Source organism: Carassius auratus, chromosome 21 (assembly GCF_003368295.1).
Source record: "Carassius auratus strain Wakin chromosome 21, ASM336829v1, whole genome shotgun sequence".
Classification (NCBI taxonomy): Eukaryota; Metazoa; Chordata; class Actinopteri; order Cypriniformes; family Cyprinidae; genus Carassius; species Carassius auratus.
Genome location: NC_039263.1, coordinates 17,570,431 through 17,593,947, shown reverse-complemented (window position 1 = coordinate 17,593,947; position 23,517 = coordinate 17,570,431). Strand labels below are relative to the sequence as shown.

Sequence of the window (23,517 nt, the reverse complement as noted above, 5' to 3'; positions counted from 1 at the left end):
CACAAGCTAAACGCATAATATCCATTGCATAAGTTTTTACCTTTGCACGAGGGCACCGACTTTTACAACCACAAGATTTATTCTTTGCATTAAAGTGTGCGTCCTTGCAGAGGAATTTGTGGCACTTATCAAAGAGCAGGACATAAAATCCTGCTTCGTACTGGAGAAAGATGCCATCAAGCACTAAAGCAGCAAAGGTACAGGTGTTCTGACAGACAGGAGATTGATGACTCTCCCTTTAGTGAGATCTTCTTTAGTCAGAAATCACTGAGTGTTTAGTGATTCACACTGACTCGGAATATCAAGTAAAAAAGCTAAAGTATATCTCTTGGGGAATATATAACTTAACGTGTCATAATGATGCATTGACTTTGACTACCACAAATATTTCAATATGTGACTAAAGCTATATGAAAAATAGTTGTCACAGTGGTAAGTCGTCTCAAGGGCTATATATCATTTACTATAAGGGCTTGAGTAAAACATCCAATTTCTCACAGCAGTGGTTTTGCATGTTAAATTCAAAAACATAGTTCAAAAGTCTTTACATATTAAAACCCCCAGTTTTTATATATATAACCTAGTTCTGTTCGTGGTTTTCTCTGTCATGGTGTTTAAAGGGGTCATATGATGCGATTTCTATTTTTCATTTCTCTTTGGAGTGTTACAAGCTCTTGGCGCATAAAGTAAATCTGTAAAGTTGCAAAGACTAAAGTCTCAAATCCAGAGATAAGACATATTCTTTATAAAAGTTAAGACTCTTCCACACTCCCCTGAAATGGCTCATTCTAACATGCCCCACATCTCTATGTAACAATGTGGAAAGATTTGCATATCTCCGCCCAGATGTTAACACAAATTAAGAAGGCATACCTTTAATTCTCTTTGTAGTATTGTTAGTAGTATTGTTTTATGTTATTTCCCATCGCTCCGGCTGGACAGGGCATCAAGATATGTTAAGGGGTGTAACATTTCCGTCACACACTTGAGATATTCAGCCAATCACAACGCACTGGATAGCTGGCCAATCAGAGCACACCTAGCTTTACAGACGATGAGCTTTGTAAAAATCGATGTGTTTGAGAAGAGGAGAGGAGAAACAATAATGTACATTATGGGGAAAATAATGTTTTTTTTTAACCTGCATAAACATATTTCATTACACCAAATAATGTTCCTTTAAGCAGCATCATATGACCCCTTTAATAGGCAATACTTTTGTGGTCTACAGTCCAAGTCCCTTTACAGCGTGTATAGCATGGGTGTATGTATAGGGTATATATTTAAAATAACCAAAATAGCACCTTATAAAGCAGGAAGTCGCAGTAATAAAGAGAATGTCATGAGTCATCATGACTAACCAGACAAATTGGCAAGGCTGGGCTGTTTAATGCCAGCCAGGATTGCTCATGTAGTGTAAAATGTCCTGTCACTGCTAAAGCATGTTAACTGTATTTTTAACTCAAGGAGAAACAATGGAAATGTTTAAACTTAAGGTATGTGTCCACAACCTAGGCTATATAAATGTACTTTCACTGGAGTAAAAATTATGAGCCTCATCACCACATTTTGCAAAAGAGCACTTATCCTTTATTTTGATGAACAACTCAAAGGGAACTGTCAGTTTTTTTTTATGTCACGCTGGCCTGTCTTTTTTGTAAAATGTCCATTTTTGTGTTATTTCCAGACAAATTCAAGTATAACAAGTTTGCTTTTGCTGAGGACAGTTTGTCTGTCTATAGGGGACGCTTGCGCGCCTCACTGCAGCACTCTTAAGCCACTGAACTATTTGTAAGCTACATAATATACATTTAACTATAGCCTAGTTGAACACAAAGTAATTAAATACTATTTAAATATTTTGGTCTTATACCTCAGATTTTATACTTGGCTCTTTTACATTTACACAACTATATTATTACCATTAATTTTTTTTTTCTTTTTTTTTTTAACTTTTATTCCTGCACGTGTTTCATAAGTTCACAATTCACATGGCAGACTGTTAGTTGGTTGAAATCGTCTGACGCTCGTTCAAGGGTCATCTTTTAAGATGTACACATATCAATACCATCTTTTTATCACTGGTATTGCTGGTTGTCTGTCCACATGACAGTGACAGGCAAGACTGAGGGGCTTCAGGACAACATAAAGCGCACATGTATTTCATTTGCTGAGGATTAGTTTACGCTTGTGACATCTAATCGTTCCGACTCAGATGAACGTGAGGTCCAGAAACAGCAGCACGTGAATCGTGTCAGCGCTTAGTTTGAACTTTTACATGTATGTATTATTTTATTTTATGTTTTTAGTTTGTGTATTTTGCTACTCATAAATGATCAAGTTTGAATCCGTTGTCTGCCATGACAACTGATTTTACTTTTAATGTCATGTGAGCGCACCACGTTCACTTTTTATAGCTCACATCTTTATTTATTACTTTATTTTTGCCGTTTTTTATTTTTTTTATTTAAGGAATGCATTAGAGGAATTAAGTAATTTAGACTGTAGTCTGTACAAACGAGCACAATGTTGCTGACTGTTATAGCGTTGTGCCTATCCTGTACTGAAGGTAAGACGTTACTCTCATATCCGTCATTTCCTGCTGTTGGATATTTTTATATAATTTAATATCAGTTCTTTATATTTTAATAATATCTTGCATCAGAATATCTGGGTAGAGATGGACTTTATTGCACTTTATTGCACAAATAGTCATGTCTTCTCAATTATCATGAATGATTTCAGAATCTACTTTATGAGTGTATTAGCTGAAAAACCTATAAAAATGTTAGCATTAATATCAGTTATTTGCATATTTAAATTGTTACCTGAGTTGTGAACTTTATTGGAAGTGACTTTTGCATGTGATTGTGCACTTACGCAAACATCAATATAAATGTTTATTTGGATTCATATGGCTATTAAGATTGCTTTGCATACAAAGTAACTATAGATTTAATTACAATTAGCTTATAAGTACTTGCAGAATGCAAATAGCTGCTTAGTTGTTACTTAAAGTTGATTATTTAAATGTGGAATTAAAACTTTATCACAGTTGTTTTGTGAAACTGAGAGGAATCGTCTTGATTCACATTGAATAAAACCATACTTGGAAAGCTCCCTAATTTGGAAATGGTATGCGGTGGATTTTTTATGAATGCCAAAAGCAGCAATTAAAAAATGAGAGAGTCTGACAAATAGGCTTGTCATCAGTGCAGAGGCTCAGTCCTAGTTTGAGCTGTTCAAACTCAGTCACGTTTGGCCTAATATTCTTAGACACTGCACAGACAGTAGTCCATTTTTTACCCTTGGGCTCAGCCATTAACCTACTTTGAAACATCACTTTCACACATGACATTACTAGTCTGAGATGCAAATATATTCTTTATTAGACTCCAACTGTATGCTTTGCAATACAAGTCAATAGGATGCCAGTAGGAAAAATCATCACATTGATTAGCAAAGAGATAACCTGATTTAACAGATGGGAAATTAAAGCTCAAACATAAAAAGTAACAGTTTAAAAATATTTATTTTGACTGGATTTTTCTGTGAATTAGTTTTACTACGTATACATAAAACATAAATGAAGATCAATTTTAAAACGGACAGATGTGAGGGTTGTCTACTAATCCATACAATGTTCTTTAGGACTATAATGACATTTTTTCCTCCCAATAATCTTCTTTAAGAACTATACAGGTTTATAATGCTTAAAATGTCTTGTTCACTGCCTTAACCTTATTTGCATGCACTTTTTAACTTTTGTTGTTGTCCAGGGAGTTGTGTATAATCTATAATATTTGTATAATCTGACATAGGTTTGACTCAGCTCATTTTAGATTAAAAGAAAATGTAGTGTGAAAAAAAGCATTCTTTCTTTGAACCTAGGCGATAGTATAGTGGGATACCCTATATAATGCAAACACAATATGTGCATTATTTCAGTAAAATGTATACTCAAATATAAACAAATATAATCAAGTTGCCTTACTTGAAGGATTTTTTTCTTTAGGAATAGAAATCACATTCACGTAACAGCATGACACATGGACTGGCATTTGACAAACTTCTCCAAAAACGCACAGCATGTCAAGATCAACCTTCAGCTTTTCAATGCTGCACTTTAGCAATCAGAAGGCAATGTAGCCCTTGCAGCCTGTCAGAAGGTAAAGGTTAAAGCATCTCTCCCAGATGAGTGATTTGACAAGCTGCTTGTCCGGACACACAGTACACCTGATCAGAGTGATGTTGACTATTTTTGCCTCCCCCTGCGTTGCTTTATTCCAAATCATCCAGCACCAAGAGGGGAAATGTTGTGTTTTGTGCTATTGAAGTAGAAAAAAGATTCTGTGTGCTTGACATCTATGGAAATGTTTTCTGAAAAGATTATAGACTAGCACATTGGGGAGGGTTTCAAACGGCAACAGAATGATGGGTTTTTGCTGACAGGTTTAGACCAATCTTTTTTTTTTTTTTTTTACTCTGACTTTGAATGAGGAAGGAACGCCATCTAGCAAATGACTTCTCTGAAATACTCTGCAATGTAGAAATAGCAAGAGCACTGAGGTATAGCTGTCTAGAACATACAAAACAGTTTTGATAGCATATTTACCAAGCATAATGTTCTGTGAAAATAACCTTGCCTTTACAGTGTTTTTGAACGAAAGGTTTTATTAGTACAGATTCCTATAGAACAGTCATTCACAACTAGTGGGCTGTGATTCAAAAATGCATTGGAGTTGGAGACAGGAATAAAATGCAAATAATAAAATGCAGCAAACCATTTAATAATGTGTAATTAGGATAGTAAAATAGATGTGTTTTTAAATTAGTGGAGAAAATATCCTTATATGTATTTTGTCTCTAAAAGATTTTTTTTCTTTCACCTATTTCAAGCTCATTTAAATAGGTGCATGCCAACATAGGCAGGCTGTGTGATATGCTTTCAAACCCTCCAAACCCATTAAGAACACTAGTCAAGTTATAAGAATATACAAACTTCTTTATACCCCAATGTTTTTGTGCAGCACATTTTTGGTTGCCAAGAGCATAAAATCATTGAAATTCCATTTAAATGGTGTGGGGTCACTACTTGATGTCCCTTATACAAAACCAGTTGAAAACCACTAATGTTAAAAATGCACAATAAGGGCCAGTAGGGTAATGTGACGTGTACAACCTTTACTGGAAATTGCATTAATACTATCTCTCATACTTATGCTCTATTATGCTTAATCTTATTTGATCTGTTTTATCCTCAAGGAATGAAGGTTGTGGAGTTGTCAGATGACCCAAGATCCCTGTCCCCTATCGCTGTTCTTCCAAGTGTGAACTATCAAATTATCAATGCAGACTACCTCCTCCTTAGAGACACCAGGCCGGACGTAATGGACAACTCCAGCCTGCGGGCACAAAGGCAACCTTTCGTCCTCACTGGACTCACTGGGCAGCCAGCCATCAATGTCAGCTATGGTCCGATGTCTTTGGAGCAGTCTATACCACTGCATATGATCCACACTGGCCCCAGGATCCGATCGTTTATACTTGCACGTCAAGTACGTTCTTCTACACCTGCCCTCTATGTGTTGTTTTACGCAACCGGTAATAGGGATGATATGAGCGAGGGTCTAATGCAAAACATCCCAGGACAGAACGAAGGAGGGTACCTTTGTGTTACGGCATACGCGTTTTGGGAATCAATGGAGGTCAGGGACAGCTGCTTCATCTCGGCAGATGGTGGCTTCTGCTTGGTGCACCTGAAGCCGGAGCCAGCCTGGTTCAACCCTGCAGGTGGCAGGTCAAGCGGGGAGCAGAGAGGCGATCAAAGAGGAAATGTTGCTGAACTTTACTACCAGATCAGACCCAGTCCCAGTGGTCAGTGTGTCCCGCAAGAGAGCAAGATAAGAAGGGGTCCACAGCATGGCGACCTGGGACGGCAGATCTATGGAACCTCTATGAAGAGGATTGGTACTGTAAACCTCCTGCGATCCCCTCCTGGAAACCCCACGTTTATGCGATTGCGCCTCGGAGGAGCCGTCATCATCCAGATGTCTTCGAAACCACTGAAGACCACAGACACTGCCACTTTCTATGTGTTCCTATCAAGCACATCGCCAGTTGAACATTTTATACTCAGGTAGGTTGATTTCATGGTTTCTTATTTGCTTCAAGGGATAGTTACCTAAAAATAATTTAGTCACCTTCATGTTGTTCCAAACTTATTTGACTTCCTTTGTTTTGAACACGAAAGAATATAATTCTGAAAAACTGTGTTTGGCCCTACAGTAGAAGTCAGTGGGGTCCAAAACAGCATTTTCACTTTTGGGAGAACTATCCCTTTAATGAGAGTGGATGCATTTTAAAGAAAATAAGATTGCTACAAAATAAGGCATAAACAAGCGTCTGGTAGATCTATCCTGGCTTTCGGAGCTATAATCATTTCACATGCTGCAATCTGGAAGTCTGCAAAAAATCTGTACACATAATAATGCAGTGCTGAGAAATTGGATTTACTCTGTTCAGGATTATATGGTTTTCTCAGAAGGCACAACAAATGTCAACTGTTTTCCTGGAAGAGACTTTTGGTCAGGCCAAAATAAGATGAAGAGGAGGTGCGTTGGGGATTGAGATAACAGCGTCCCATTTGGAATAGAAGTGTGGCATGGAGCCAACAGATGTGTCAAACGCTCAAGAAGCTTAGTGCAAATTTAACAAGTACCCGACACTACAGTCATGCCACTTCATAGCCGAGAGAATGTAACGGTCCCACTCAGTATACAGATTACCGGAATGTAATAACGTTGTGCCGGCTCAATTCACTTTTCCAACTGGAGGAGTTTCAAAGGCACTCTTCCATAATTGGAAAAATAATGGGAAAATTATTTGGCAGCATTCATTTCTTAACATTGCATTGTTTGTGTGGCTTCTCTCCGCATAAATAATGCATCAACTTAATGGAGCAAGAAAACAAATACCTAATAACTACTTGAGTCCTTTGGGCAGAAGTGAACATATTACAGCAAGAGCTCCGTAGTAGAAAAACACACACTGCAATCTGTTTTTTTTAAAGTCTCAACCTACAGCAATGGAGAAGGAACACATAAATTACTGAAAGTGGATTTATAGGCATGTTCTTTTTCTTAGAAGTTTGTTTGGGGTTGTTTTGAAGGCAAATTAAACTGGGGGGGGGGGGGGGGGGGTCCATAAGAACCGATGTGGTAAGTTTTTTTCTGACCCATATTTAAGCCAACAGTCAAAATCCTAAAGAAGTTTAATTTAGATGCTATTTAGAGTGGGGATAATTTATTTATTTGTTAACTTTTTTGGGATTCTTGTCTGTTCCTTTCCTTTCTGTTCCTCACAATATGGATAGACTGAGTTGAGACTTTGATTTGTGCTGATTATTTTGGGAAGTTGAGGAACCCGGTTTATGATCTGAGATATACATTTGACCGGCAGCTGAGCCCCATATACCAGCCTTCAATATCCATGCTGCCCTTCACTTGGCTCTGATAGGGTTTACTTTACCCCCAGCCCCGGCTCAAATGGACAATCGCTTTCAGTGTTAGCAGTAAAGTGAGGTGAAGGCTGGTATCCCAAAGAGATTGATTTTATCCAGGGAAAAATCTCTGCCCCACTTCACTACTCTCTCCAAGATTGAGTCCAGACCCCTGAGGTTATGATAGATAATCCACACACTGATTGAAAATTAGTGAAGTCTTTAACCCTTCAGAGAACTGCTCTCTTTTCACCAGAAAGTTATTTCAGCTGAAGGCTGCCTGGACTATATAGACTAGTTCACACACCCACTAGATATGACAAATGTGACTTGTGCTGTGCAGTAAAAAAATAAAATAATAAAAAATGTTAATTTAGAAAAGAACTTCACAGTTCACAGAAGTTCACATTTATTATATACCATGCAGAATTCATATACATATGTGTGTGTGTGTGTGTTACTAGTATGTAATGAAGTTGTCCTTTTTAATGTTCTGCTTAACAGATTAATAAATCTATATAGCTAGAAATGTTTCTTTCATATATTGGAATAGAAAACTATCCAAGCATTAACTAATAATTATTATATAACATTACTTTATAATGCATGTTACCGGGAAATGGTTCTTTTGTTATTAGATACTTTTTTTATTATATTACAGATATATGACAATTATGATGTTGTTCTATTCTGCTCCTTCACAGATTTATAATGTCCGTTTAATCATAATATTATGATAAAAACATGTTTTTATTGATATATTTGGACAAACTATAATTTGTTAAGCATTATAAAATATTTGTATTATATATTTTTTGTAATTAATGAATAATATTAAATGGTTGTATTCTACTGGTGAACAGATCATTAATGTACATGTATGTAGATAGAAATGTTTTGTGTTATTCATATATTTGAATAGACACAAACTATTAATTTGCTAATATTAGAATTAATATTTCATATATTATACTACTTATTAATGTTATGAATTCTATTCTATTCTGTTCTATTTTCTTTACTTCATCCTGCAGACAGCACCACGCAGACCCACATCAATATTCGCCCGTCTTTGATTTTGCGGCAGAGATTTATTCCATCAAGATCCTCATTATAGATTTGACTGAATTCTTTTGCCACTCATGCATACAGTGTTTCTTCCCCTGGCAGACCAAAACAGAACACACTCACACGCTCCCTCTCTGTCTTTCTCTGTGTTGCAATTTCTTTTTTTCTTTCTCTTATTTTCCTCTCACGCTTTCATTGTTTCTCTTCATTTCACTGGAATTAAAAATGTTCGGATTATCAGACTGAGGGCGTCATCTGTCTCTGCTCTGAAGATGATGACGATACAAAATGGGTCAAGACAGACTCCGATCCCTCTCCCTCGAGTCCCAGGGGTTGATAGACAGACGCGATCCCTGAGATCTACATGTGACATAAACTGATACCATTTCTTTTCAATACCAGATATAAGCCCCTCACGTGTGTGTTTATCGCATCATACATTCTGGGAAATAATCATTAAAATGCACATCTGCATGTGTCATTTAATACACAGGCTCATTGTGCACACTGCATGAAAATCAGTTGTTTTTGAGGCAGAATTACAGTCTGTGGCGTGGAACAGAGAAGAAAAAAAAGATGGATGAGCGGTTGCGGAAAGATAATGCAGTGTGTCACAATGCTGTCAGCCGCGCTCATTCTACTTCTTCCACCGTGACCTGTTTCCTCTCTGGCCATGTTTCCCAAGACGCCTGACTCCAGCACATGTCTGGGAGATTCTCACGTGGCAAGATTCCACGGTCTCTAAGTCCCATCAGTGGAGAGGAGGGACCGGCAAACTGTCTGGCTGCTGCTGGATAAAGCCGAGAGATACTGGAGGGAGAAAAAAAAAGAGGAGAAAAGAAGCATTTGGCTCTGTCTTTAAACTGAATGGTGGACATGTGGTTATGTTGGCCTAAGCCGAAGGAGACCGAGAGATTAAATTCTCCAGTGCGGCATGCTCGCTCTACACCCTTGATAAATACAACAATATTAGATGTCCAATCGCTCTTTCTGCAATAGAGATTGAGCCAAGATTTAAAACTGGCCAGTGAAACAGGGAATTGAGAGCCATGCCGGCTGACCTCAACCCATGGTTAGCAGGTCATACGAACAGGATTTAAAAGCTGTCAATTACATCTCCTCCTTCTGCCATTAGCGAGTTTGTTGTATTTATTTATTATTTTTTATAAATGTGGCCCACGAGTCAGGTTGAATGGAAAGGGATGTCAGCACAGATGGGCTTCAGATGGGTTTGTTGATTTGGAACGTTTTCCACCTCAACCTTTCGATGTGCAGGTCAGCGTCTTTAACACACATGTCCTCTAGCAAACATTCAGTTAGTACTGGACATGTTCATTGTATCATAAATGGATTTTTACTGTGTTAGCATGTTCAGTATTGCCCAGAGGCAGTCACACAGTAAATACTTAGCTTAAAATTGTACATATCAATCAGCCTGTGATTAGTGTAATTTCCATCTGTTTCCTTTTGACTATTATCATTACAGTAAGTCTAGTCCAGTTTGTACAGTTATATATTCTGGTCCAAAAACACCCACTTAGAGCAAAGTTTTGTTTGTGATGTATGAGAAGCAACCAGTCAGAGTTTCAGGGCAGATAATAAACCAGTGTGGGCATAACTTTTGTTCATGTGCGACTGCGTAGACTTTGTAATCAGAATTTCTGTCCATCCAAAAGTATGAAGTTGTTTCATAATTATTCTGTAATTCAAAAAGTGAAGCCAAATACACAGTTCTTCTTGTGGATGTTGATATTATGTGCTAATTTGGACATCAAATCTTTAAAATATTACAAACCAAATTGAGTTATTTTGTCCTTTAGTTCAATTAAGTTCAGCAATGATGCATTCAATTGATCAAAAGTGGTATTTATTGAAGACATTTAAAATGTTACAAGAGATTTGTCTTTCAAATGATTGCTGTTACTGTTCAAATGCTATCGTTAAAGAATTAAAAAAAAAAAAAAGGTTTTGAACATTGATAATGATAAGAATGCATAAGAATATTTCTCGAACACCAAATCAGCATATTAGAATGATTTCTAAATGATCGTTTGATACTGAAGACTGCAGTAATGGCTGCTGAAAATTACATAAAAAAAATACATTAACACAGAGAAGATAAGATCGCAGCTGTCCGTTTCAGCCAGGTGTTGTCATGTTTGTGTGCAGTATGCTTCAGGCGGTCAGTCAGCAGACTGTAGGCGTCCGCCTGAGGCTTAGACCTTTCCACTTGATGTCATCTGTCTGTTTGTTTGTTCCTTCTCACAGAGCCACATCAAGAAAAGGCATGTCATTCAGCACAGCCAGACCCAGTGACGCGAACCTATGGGACATCACTCTGGAACCTGGGAGAGGAAGTGATGCCCAAACCATCTCTGTGACCTGCCAGAAGAAAAGCACATTTACCAGCAAAAGGCAAGCTTTCACTGCATCATCTCACTGTTCTTAGAGACCACTGAACCGCAGACTCTCCCTAGTTCACATTTCATTGCTAAAAAGCTTTTTCTGCCCTTGAACATCACCAGATGTGATCGGTTTCCTCTGAAACTATGAGAATTAAGTGACAGATTGCAAAATAATTTTTTGAAAGAGAAAAACAACCTCCCAATCCCCCCCCCACCCATTGTTCAGGTACTAACAGATGTTCAGACAACCTGTTCGCCTTTTGCAGGATGGTATTTTGAATGAAAATGAAAGACCATCTTTTACTGGTTAAAACGGTGCAGGTTAACCACATTTACCCTGTACAGACACTTACTTCAGAGAAAGCAACAGAAAGCAGCTTCAGAGAAAAACTCGCCACTTTGCGATTGCATGATTAATGGCACAAATCAATTCTATAATTTTAGGTGTTCATGTGGAAAGCAACTGAAAATAACCATAAAAATGTGATATCTTTCCATCACCTCGGCTGCGTGCATCCAGAGAAAACATAAAACTCCTCCGCTGTTATTAAGAAGAATGAGCTCTGAGTTTATATTACCTATGTGCATCTAAGCTGGGGAGCCATTGGCTTGGTTTTCATATAAAGAGTTTTGAGTGTTTTTGGATTCAATTCAAATGCGTCTCGAAAACTGTGAGCATCTTGTTAAAAAGAGCCTCCATCTGGGAGTCATATTTCTTTTGGTCTCATCAGCTCTTGATCAGTGTCCATGGCAATGGCTTCTCATTATTATTGCAGAGTATAGCATGTAACATGTACTGTACTATAATATAGAATGTACTGTATATTTTATAGTTCTAGCAGCTTGTAACATACTGTTTAGTATCGATGACTTTAGATTCACAGAGAGCAGAAATAATAATGATTAATTAATTAATTAATTAGATTGTTACATTAAATTTTTCGTTTTGTGGCTTTTGTTCCATGTATTTTAACTCTGAAGTCGTCTAGTGTACTTGTACACATTGGCAAATTAATTAAAAAAGCAGATACTGTATGCTTTTCAAAGGTTTGAGGCTGATCTTTTTTTTTTTTTTTAATAACACTTATTCATGCCATGGCAATTATTTGGTCAAAATACAGTGAAAACAGTAATATTGCAATTTAAAATAGCTGTAATTAAATTAAATTTTAGCAGCCATTACTTCAGTCTTCAGTGTCACTTGATCTTTCAGAATGCATAATAAAATGCTGGTTTTGTGAAACATTTCTTAATATTCTATTCTTATTATTAAGAAACATTTATTATTGTCAGTGTTAAAAATAGCATAGTATTTTTTGGAAACCACAATACTTTTTTTCAGGATTCTTTGACAAATAGAAATAATAAAAAAATAAAATAATTGTCTTTACTGTCTCTTTTAATGAAATTAATGTATCTGGGCTGAATGAATTTCTTTAAAAAAAATCTTACTGAGCCCACACTTTTAAGTAATGATGAAGTAAAATGATTGATGACCCGTATTGCACTTGCATATTTAAGAGTATTTGATTGCACCAAACTGTTAAATATGAGAAACAACATAATACTACCTGTCTCTGGCTAGCATTAGCAACTAGCATATCATAGCTGAGATGTGAACTAAAGGCCACTGGCTATTTTTACTTCTTCACAACAGGAAATCAGTGCAGGATCGAGTTAATTCACTTGTTCACTGAATCATGTTAAGACATTGATTATACTGTCTTTTACGCTGAATTGAATTTTTCAACCTATAGTAGCTCAACAACAGGAGCTGTCAGCAGCACCAGTATCTTCCTGAGTACTTCTCTCCGCTCCCTTCTTTCCTTGTTTTACAGCGACGACCCACTTATCTTTAATCATCCTCAGTGCATCAGTGTGTTAGACCAGCTTAAAGACCAGCACGTTCCACAAGATTAGAGCAGAGATCTCCACATTAACCAGTGAAGAGCCGAATCATCAAATGAGGTTAACGCTGTGCTGAGAAGCACTTAACACAATATAGTGATGATGGGTTATGACTCTAATGACCTTTAACCCCTTATCCTTTAACAGTGGTCTTGAAAGCAAAAATCAGATTGCATCATTTAAGACAATATAGTATAAAGATCTGCAGAATTTTGGATCAAATCTCAAAGGATCTGTCCACTCCGGAAAAGCTTTTTCTAGATCACAGATACTAACTTTTCTGATGCTTTCAAAGCTTCCTTTTACGTGAGCGCTTCAGCATGCTGTATACAAACGCATGAACCGTAAGAAACTGTATAAAAGTTTGATTTCTGTGAGTTATATAAAAGCACTTTATCAAAGCATGTTCCAGCTGAAAGGCCCGGTGTGAGCTGAATCATGTTCCTGCAATGAACCTGATATGCTCATTAGAATGCAGAGTGTTTTAATGCTACTGAAGTGGATGAGAAGCTCCATCTCTCCTGATGGCTGCTTTCATTATTAGGATTCCACACTGTCCTCTTTGACTCTCTATGTCTCTTTTGACCCAGAAAATGAAGTCACTTGTTGCAGAGATTGGGATGCTACTGTGTCCTGATGTTGTATTTACAGAGGTCTGCTGGAGGTCTTGCAGATGGACTTTGAGACGGAGGAGCAGAGTGATCAGTTAGAGAGCCAGATGATCACGTGGCGACTAGAGCTGCCTGGAAACATGATCCGGGATGAAGGAACCATGAGGATTTACACCATTCAGAGAGACTATGTGGGAATAGCACCACTGATCACGGTGGGGGATGTTTGTTTTTACTTTCGAGCAATTTTCCTTTGTGTTATGATCACATGGAACTATTCTTTTTCAGTCTAAAGTTCAATTCAAAGAACGATCCCTTTAACTTTTGTACGTTTTTGTGAGGTCACATTTTATAAGGGCGTCTGTGAAGCATGGACATTTCAAAATGAAATCACATTGGTGTGACAAGTATTTGTCATGTGTAAAATCCTTTGACTATAAAGCATTGACAGCCCTTATACATGATTTATGTCTTTGTTCTGTCTGTGTGTTTTTGTGAGTGTGTATATGTGTGTTAATTGTCCCGAGGCACAGTGCCACTTCTTTCGCCCTTTGATCTCTTCCTACCATCCTCTACTATTGGTCAAACCAATGAAGAATTGGCCCTGACATACATTTTATGAGGACTCCCACTTAATTCCCAAAGCCATCCACATGCATCCCTTTAGTACAAGTTCAGCGGCAGCCATTAAAATATAATAATAGTGCTTTTTATCATGTAACTGTTCAAGACAAATGAAGCAAAAAGAGATTGTGACAATTCATTGATATCAAGCGTCCATTATAAGCTAGCTGCCAGCTTTGTTTACTGGAACAGTCTATTTCACAGCATGACCCTGTCCCTGAAATAACACCGGTATAAGAGTGTGGGATTTTGCCAGTAACTTTTCAAATCAGAGTCAGCATCTGTTGGATTGCATTTGGAGGATGCTCGTGGACATCTGTTGGATCTAGAAGTTAAATCTACGCTCAAACCTAATCATCCTAGTGTGTTCGTCATCACAGCGGCACACTGTAAGATAATCATTAGGGTATTAAACTCAGACAGAGAGAGGCTGATCCACTATTGTTGCCTTGACATTTTTGACCTGTTTAAGCTTTAACTCTCCACCAAACTGAGATCCTTCATAGCAGCTTGTTCTAAGTATTAGCCTGCTTTGTTTACAGTGCATGTTTCTTCCATATATACATACCTCTGTGCTAATTATGGATGGGACAGTGAGATGTATTGGTGTGGTAGAATTGTTTATTTCAGTTTTTAAAATTTTTCAATTGATATATTTAGTGTGGATACTTTAATTAGTGTGCAATTTGTTTGCACAGTAAAACGCTCAGAATTCACTTTAAATTCATCTTCTTTAAAGTTTTTGGCTGTTCTATTGAGAAATCAACAAGGATTGTTTTTGCTGTCTGGTTGGGCCAGTAGTTCCCACTGTTCTACCCTGCCAAAATATTTCTTGGCCCCAACAAAAAAGGATTCTATTTTGTGTTTGGCAAAATATTTAGCAAAGTATTTGCTAGAAATATTAAGGGTTTCAATACATGTTGTTTTCTTTACAAAATTTTGTTCATAAATTTGTCATAAACACTTTTGTTGGAAAACACTTGCATATGTGACCCTGGACCACAAAACCAATCATTAAGGTGAAATTTGTAAAAAAAAAAAAAAAAATGTATAAATAAAAAAAAAAAAAAAATTAATAAGCTTTCACCATGTATGATTTGTTAGGATAGGACCATATTCGGCAGTGATACAGCTATTTTGCAAATAAAATTAAATATTGAGAAAAACACCTTTACAGTTTTCCAAATGAAGTTTTTAGCAATGCATATTACTAATCTAAAATGGAAGTTTAATATATTTATTGTAGGAAAGTTAAAAATATCTTCATGATTTTTGGCATAATTATATATATATATATATATATAAATTTTGACCCATACAATGTATTGTTGGCTATTGCTACAAATATACTTTTGCCACCTATGACTGGTTCTGTGGTCCAGGATCACAAATTATTTTAAACATTACTGACTGATATGTATTTTTTTTATCAGATTCTTATAGATACGTTGAGTCATATTCTTAAACATCATATATGTTAGACAGCTAGATCACACTATCTTGGTTAAATTCAGGGGAATATGCAAAAGAAGTGTAGAATACATTTAAATTTGAAACGTTTATCCTTTTGTCTGGGCATGTCAATTTTGAAAATGTAGTTTTGCACATGTTTAGTGCTAAATTAATGGTGTTTGTTGTGCTTTTTTCCAGGATACGGAGCTCCTCAACACAGCCGTGCTGACTGGTAAGAGGGTTTCTGTGCCTGTGAAAGTTTTGGGAGTTGAGGCTGATGGCTCCATCACAGACATCACTAACTCGTCTCGCTGCAAGTCTTCAGACCAGGATGTCCTGAAGGTAATGCATGTCAAGGTCAAAGCCACTTTTGACAGCTTCAGCTGTCTCACACATTGTGTGCTTCCTATTAGCAGCCTTCCTCTGCTTCTGAATGACTTGTCTATCAGAACTGGAAGAGCACAGGAGAGAGGGGTCAGGGAATTCGGTTTAGATGACCACCACTTCCTAACCCCTCACCTAAAAAGAGAAAAACAGAGGAGGGAGACTGACGTTGACTCACTAGCCCTCATTGAACTTGTGTGTTTTACCCAAAGCTCACCTGTCTTTTTTTTCTCCCTGTGTATTATGAAGAGCTTGAGCTCTTTGTTATTACTGGATTTTTCTCTGGGGCAGTGCTTCTGAACTGGATTTGCCTCAGGACCAAAATCTTATATCAGACACAGTAATAAAAAATGTGCTTATAATCAAATTAATTTATGCACATTACCATAAGCTGTATAGGCCCAACAATATGCAGAATTATCAACAATGACATTTTCTGAATAGGATATTTTAACTAAATTTCCTGCTCTCAGTAGGAAATAATTATATATAAATATAAAGTAAATTATACACAAAATATACACAGTATATAGTGCCCTCCTGAGCTTGTCTTTTCCAGGTTAAACCTTAAAACATAAACGGAGGGACTCACTAACTTATTCAGTGGTAAATACTACTGCACACAAACCTAGGTGCTGTCAGGTGTCTTTCTTACAAATGCACACCTTGACCCACCACATGAATAAATTACATTACATTGAAAATAAAGGAGGAAGTGCCCAAGTCTCTCTCTTTTTTGTCTTGAAAAGGTTTTTATGGCACATAGTGCAGAACATGTGCTCTGTGGTTTATAAATTAGTCTTCGAGGTACTGGGGGTGAATGAAACAGTGATGCAACAGTGCCCATAGACTTTCCTAATGAGATAGAACAATGTACAGTACACAGGGCTCATTACCTTACACCACACTAACCCTCATGTCTGCATTACCATAAAACTTCATCTTATTAAAATATACATTTATTCTTTAGCAAGAATTTATATACAAATCCATGAAAAATTTCACACCACAGTTCAATTATACATATATAGAGATTTAAGTGTTATGAGACATCAGTGAAAATGTAGAGACTAGATTTTTGGATTTTGAATTGGATTCCACCATTGAGAAACAGTGAATGTGGAGGATCTAGGAAGTGATTTTGTGCCTTGCTGTGGAACCATATTGCACGATTCACAAACAGCAACAGTTGGGATGGAACATTGCCCTGCAAAAATGAATGAACTAGACTATTATTCCCTTTTCACACACAGGTGTCTGAGAGGTGTGATTCTGTGTATGTTAATGGCAAGGAGACACGTGGAAGAGTGAGGATGATGGTGAACTTCACCTACAGCTACCTGAGCACACAGCTGGAGGTGAGCGTATGGATGCCTCGAGTCCCCTTGCATATGGAGATATCTGATTCAGAGCTCAGTCAGATCAAAGCCTGGAGAGTTCCTGTCACAGGGAACAAAAAGTAAGTGACAAGGGTATTTCCAATGACACACTAGCCCAACAAGCTTCATATGGTTTGAGATTTTGATGCTTTTTCTCAGCATTTAGACATTTGATATTAATATAGCACTTGTGGGTACATATCATTTTGCACTTTAAAATATATTTATGTGAACAGTGATAAATATTATTATATGAGCAATATTTAAAGGTACAGGTTGTAGGACCTGCCACTAGAGGGCGCACTATCAAAACAATAATAATCGCATGGTTTGAAGACACTAAGAAGGAGCGTAAAATGATGGGATTTGTTGTCTTCTACCCAAATGCTGATGGTCATCAAATCAGATGGAAACATAAAACATGGATTTAACGCGAGTTCAACGATTTGCGCGAGTAGATTACATACAAATTCAATGCAAAGACGAGATCAGACTACTGTATGTATCAGACGCTTCCTCGCACGGGTTTAGAGATGCAATCCCCCGCGTTTGGCGTGTATGCCCCATAATACTTATCTTGTTGATCGTTATAATAGCATACGTTTTCTGTAAAGATACAAATCAAAACAACTCACCTGTCGAGTAAAACAAAAGCGAGATCGGCATCTCTTTCTAGTTGAAGTTTGTCGCGAAGCTACTTCCGCAGTTCTGTTCAGACACTGTTGTCGTGTGGTTTCTATGCCAGTAAAGGCGGTAACAAAGGGTAACTAACGTCATTAGATTCATATCCATGCTACATACTCCGATACAGTAGGTGGCAGTATGCACCTGATAAGCCATGGTTGCAATCTACTATAAAACTAAGAAGAAGAAGAAGAAGAACTAACTTCAGACTAACTGACTAACTAACTAGCTGACAGAGTTTAGAATGGGAATTTTCTCATGATTTACAAGTAGTTGAAAACATTAGAGATATTGTTAGTAATCAGCTGGAAAAAATATATAACATTAGCCTAGTGGTTTTTGGATATTTTACTGCAAATATCTTTTTTTTACTGTATATCAGTAAATTTAAATTAGTTTTTAGATGTTAATAAATATTATTTATTAGTATTTCAATTGTCAGGAATTTTTTTAGGAAGCAGATTTACTTAGATTTTCCCATAATAATATGAATATAGATATATGATGAGTATTGTTTTTACAAATTAATACATATTTATAAATACATACATATGGTTTATTTTCTTAAATTTGACAAACGTAAAGATGTTTTTAATTATTAACATTTATTTAACTGTCTATGGTTTGGTTATTAATAATGTTTTTTGAAAAAGGAGAGATTTTTTGATTTTTTTTTTTCTAATTTTGCTTTCTTTATTTTAGCTCCTCAAACTAGTTCTGAACTTGTACAGTATGTTTGGTGTTCCACCTCATGTGAACCATTTCCTCTTTAAAACTGCTCCAAATCAGTTTTTTATTACATTGCAGAGACTTTATCTTTAAGGTAGAGATGAGAGAGATTATGAATAAACAATGAATCTTATTATAAAAAAAAAATATTGTGGTTTATTTTCTTAAATTGGACAAATATTAAAATATGTTTTAATTATTAACATTAACTTTCTGGCGGGTTCTTGATCATGTTTTAATGCATTATTTATATTGTGAATTGTTCTTAAATTTAGAATCTTGTATTAGACTGTGAATATAATTTTTTCCCATTTTATTTATTTATTTTTGCTTGCTCTAACTAGCTCAGAACTTCTATATTTGATGTTTCACCTCATATAGACTTTTTCCACTTTAAAACCGCTCCAAAGCCTTCTTGTTAGAATAGAGAATGTGCTCCGCAGAGATATCCCAGCAGTTTTTTATGACATTGCAGAGACTTTCATTATAAGATGAGAGATTGCTGAGCATAGTCAAATAGCAGATAGCAGAAAAATATAAATTCAGAACATAGAATGAGGAAAAGAGTTGTTCATCTTCTCTCCACATATTTCTCAGAGTGAGCTGGGACACAGAGGAAGAGGATGAGAGGAAGGGCCGAGGCTGCATGCTGCAGTATCAGCACAGTTTGATTCGAGTGCTTACGGTCTTCACCGCAGAATCGCCAGATCCAAGCAGCCCGTCTCCTGCATACTTCCTTGGCTCTGATTGGCAGGTAGATGTGACGCGGCTGGTGCGCTACTTTCTGAGAGTTGGGGATACGAGCGTCGCTCGCCTGCAGGCAGGATCCGTGCTGACAGGCAAGGCTGTGGGAGTCACCACTGTGCAGGTAATGGTGATAATGACAAAGCCGCCCACAGCTGTCAGCTTTGCACGATTCTCATTTTTCATTAAGACAACAAAGTTTAGTGTAGGTTTAGTTAATATCAGTGACAATACAGACAGCACATAGATGGATTGCTTGTTTTTTTTAATTGTAAGACAAGTAAATTAGAACTGATGCCATGCTGGGCTTGGCTTCTGTTGTTCAGGTGATGTCTCCGTTGTCAAACTCGGTTCTGGCTGAGAGGATGATCCGGGTTCTGGATGATAAAGTCAGTATTACGGAGCTGGGCGTGCAGCTGGTCTCTGGCCTTTCCCTGAACTTGCAGCTCAGCCCAGGAAGTAACAGGGCCATCATTGCCAAGACAACCACACAGGAGATCATACACTACCCCAAGCAGGTAATTTATGTTGCTTCATGGGCTGTCAGTCTAATTAATCGAATTATGTGCTAATTAATCGAACCAAAAATAACTGCATATATAAGAGACAAGATAAAAGCCCCCCACAAATCCATGACATTAATTGTGGTTAAATTTAATAGAACAAGTTGCTTAAATTTCAATATAATGTTGTTTTTTTCCATATCACTGAACATCATTGAACTGGCATACAGTACTGTGCAAAGCAATTTATAGAATCATGCAGTATTGTGTTTTGAAATTAGAAACAGTTCAACAACACAAAACTGTGTCCTGCGTGAATGGCTCTTTCAGTCTTTAATAAATTAAATATTTTTAATCATTGTTTTGCATTTTTATTTTATTTTTTAATGAGGAAAGGTACTAAATTAAAATTGCACTGAGACCCATATTACCTACTAAAGAAATACATCATCCATTAAGTTGATTAAGTATCTTTAATTGAATACTTTTAAATATAATATTTGATTTAATACTTATAAAAAACGTAATGCTTAAAAAAAAAAAAAAGTAAAATCTTTTAATAAATAAAGGTACTAAATTATTGTTGAATTAACATTAAATTGACATTCATATTAGCTACTAAAGAAATGCATCATCCATCCAAGTTGTCTGAAAAATCTTTAGTTTCTGGTGCCGTTAATCATTATCTATGAGAAGCACTGACCATATAGCTTAAGAAACAAGAGTTGTACAACGAGTACAACTGTGCTCTAAATTTCTGTTCCAGCCTGTTCCAGTGCCAGGTCTGAGTGGCATAACATGATCCAATCAATATCAAGCTATTAGTACTCAGCGAGAGGCCTCATTGGTCTCTTGATGGGCTTTGCAAGCAGAGCTCCTAAGGCAATGCATAATGTATTTCACCCCAGAATATAGGGCAGCCAGCTCTGGGTTATTGTGCCACAACTTGTTATGGTACAAACTCAACACTTTGCCATCTGGTGGTTAAGCAAATGGAATTTTGAACACAAACATAAATATTGATCCGTTTGGATAAATGATGCTCCATGTATTTGGTTTTTAAAGCCTATCGCCAAGATGCAGTTCTAGCTGTCATGCTAACTGAAAATAATTTCCAAGTGACTAGCTTTGATGATTTAACTTGAATGAGCCTGTTATAGTTTTATGTAATGTCTGAGTAAATGTGTATAACTCTATACAACAGGAAGCAGTGGTTGGCTGGTGGCTGAAGTTCAGCGATGGCTCCCAGAGTCCTCTTGATCTTTACGATCCCAATGGTTATTCCCTCACCATTTCTTCACTGGACCCAAGGGTAGCATCCGTACGGAAGATCCCAGGGTCCGTCTTTGTTGTGGTCGCTGAAGCCGAGGGACAGGGCTTACTGCTCAGAGCAGAGCTAGCTATCTGTGAGGCCTGCCAGAAATCTAAACGCAAGAGCAAACTGGCTGTGGGTGGGGGCATGGTGAAGGTGAAATTCCCACCAGATGAACAGTTTGCAGGGACTGGCAAAAAAGAAATCGAACGGGCCAGCGAGAATGAGGAAGGAGACAATGTGTCCAAATCGATCCTTACATCCCCTTTGAACACACTTCAACGCACCGTTCTGCAAGAGAGCTTCACAAACACGATCAAAACGGCAACCAATTCCAATCTTCAAGAAGCAATAGGAGGTGGCGTATCTACAATTAAGTCAATAAACACTATGGATAAAACTCTCAAGCCCGTTGCAGACAGAGCGCTTGTTACTATAGGCCCTGGAAGTCCAATAAAGAATGTATATGGAAACTTGCTTGAGAAATCAAACTTCCCGTTTCCACCAGAAGAACCCAAGCGAGAACCACCCCTAGTGGAGAGTGATCTAATACAGATGTTTAGTGTGTTCACAGACATAGAGGTCTGCATCTATGCATTGGTTGGACTCTCTTGCTTGGTCATTATCGCCGTCTTGCTTCACTGTGCCACCAACAGTGCAAGATCACGCAGCAAGAAGTCTCCGGTTCAGTGCCAGGGTCAGCCTGAGCACAGGCACCACTGGGTACGACTAGGCACCGCTGCGGAGCAAAACAGAGCTGTGCCGATTGCGACTACCTCCAAGCAGGTGATGCAGGCAGCTGTGGAGATGCCAAGAGCCATTCAGATGCAGAGCACCAGAGGGCCAGAGACAATCCAGCCGAGGGAGATCCCAGCCATTGCAGGTGAGGAGAGAACTGCCACTCTGGGACGAAGAACCAACACGCTTCCTCCGAGGCGCGATCCGATGGCTCCATTGCCTCCAATGGCTGTCAGATCTGCCACACTGCTGGCAAGGCCCACTCGCAGCGAACCTCTTCATTCTCCCACAAGCAAAAGGAATCAAGTGCAGTTTACAACCTTCACTACTCTGGACATCAAACATCTGGCTGCTCTCAAGAAGAGCGGTCAGAACTTCACCTGGGCCAGTCAACCAGTTGGAGGTTGTCAAGCTGCCAGTATCAGCCTGGGTGGGTTAAATGGTAAAGCCGAAAGAGTCAACCGTGTACATTTCTGTAACCCAGTGGAAGTATTTGGTCAGACACCAGAATCCACAGAATCCAAAGGATTTCTTCCAGAAGGTCCATGGCCTGTGGCTACACCAATGTCAGAAGTGTGATGATGGAAAGTGTTTCTGTGTAAATTGGCCACAGATCTATTGTTATATAAATTGTTGCATTGAACTGAATTTCGCAGTCTATATAGGCAAGTTTTTATGGACAATTTAACACAATAATGTCTTTGTTTTCCATTTATGTGCATGCCTGAAAAGTTTGATGCAAATATTTCTTCAACTTGCAAGTTTGTACTTTTCCTGCTTTTGTATATTTGTAATATTACTACTAAAATCTGTAGAAATAGATCACAACAAATATATATATATATATATATATAAAATCACTGATAATATATGAAAAAACTTGTATATAATGAACCTCTTGTGTTTTTAAACAGACAAATAAATGTTATTTATTTAATATTCAAATTAAATGTATAAAATTAAAAGGTATAAAAATATCCATTAATACAAATATGAAGTTGTATAATATTAAGCTTGTTTAATATTAAAGTTAACATTAAATAATACATCGCATTTCTTCTTATGAACTGTAAGTACATTGCAAATCATAGCTTCAGTTTTCAGTGTTAATTATTGGTTTTCTGCTTTAATAAATGTATCAAATAAAGTGTCTGATTGTGTGCATTCCTACTGTGAACACATTGTTTTGTGCCCATTGTATCTCATTCCATTTATGTTAACACTGATTCATAATGGCTCTGTTATTAGTAAGTGTATTCATCCATTTTATCACTGCAGCAGTTCAGCTTATTATAATGCTCCACATGCCTCCTGATTGTTTCCTGGTTCAGGAGCCTTTATCTAGTCTTTGACCCGTGCTCTGGTTCAGCTCGTCAGTGACAGCTTCGAGTGAAAGGAAAATCTATGCTGCAAACAAACCTCTCTGTTTTGTTGCGATACCACCAAACCTAGCTATGCAATGACTGCCATTGCCT

At 37.4% G+C, this 23,517-nt stretch overlaps 2 protein-coding genes across 3 annotated transcripts in view; one reads left to right on the top strand and one right to left on the bottom strand.

Moving 5' to 3' along the window:
• The window catches only part of LOC113038752 (mitotic-spindle organizing protein 2), a 1,160,083-nt gene that overhangs the window by 125,449 nt on the left and 1,011,117 nt on the right, over nt 1-23,517 (bottom strand). The gene's annotated exons all lie outside the window — the stretch shown is intronic.
• On the top strand, nt 2,527-22,886 carry LOC113038710 (transmembrane protein 132D). Its single transcript, XM_026196328.1, has 9 exons — nt 2,527-2,569; nt 5,266-6,139; nt 10,838-10,984; nt 13,534-13,708; nt 15,768-15,911; nt 17,207-17,412; nt 19,343-19,613; nt 19,816-20,007; nt 21,197-22,886. The coding sequence occupies exons 1-9, from the start codon at nt 2,527-2,529 to the stop codon at nt 22,619-22,621; spliced, it is 3,477 nt and encodes a 1,158-aa protein (XP_026052113.1). The 3' UTR covers nt 22,622-22,886.

What these genes read in the sequence shown, in the direction of transcription:
- LOC113038710 (XM_026196328.1), top strand. Translation starts at nt 2,527, where the DNA reads ATGTTGCTGACTGTTATAGCGTTGTGCCTATCCTGTACTGAAG. An exon ending in CCTGTCACAGGGAACAAAAA is followed by an intron (nt 17,413 to 19,342) that starts GTAAGTGACAAG and finishes CATATTTCTCAG; the next exon opens with AGTGAGCTGGGACACAGAGG. An exon ending in TCATACACTACCCCAAGCAG is followed by an intron (nt 20,008 to 21,196) that starts GTAATTTATGTT and finishes TCTATACAACAG; the next exon opens with GAAGCAGTGGTTGGCTGGTG.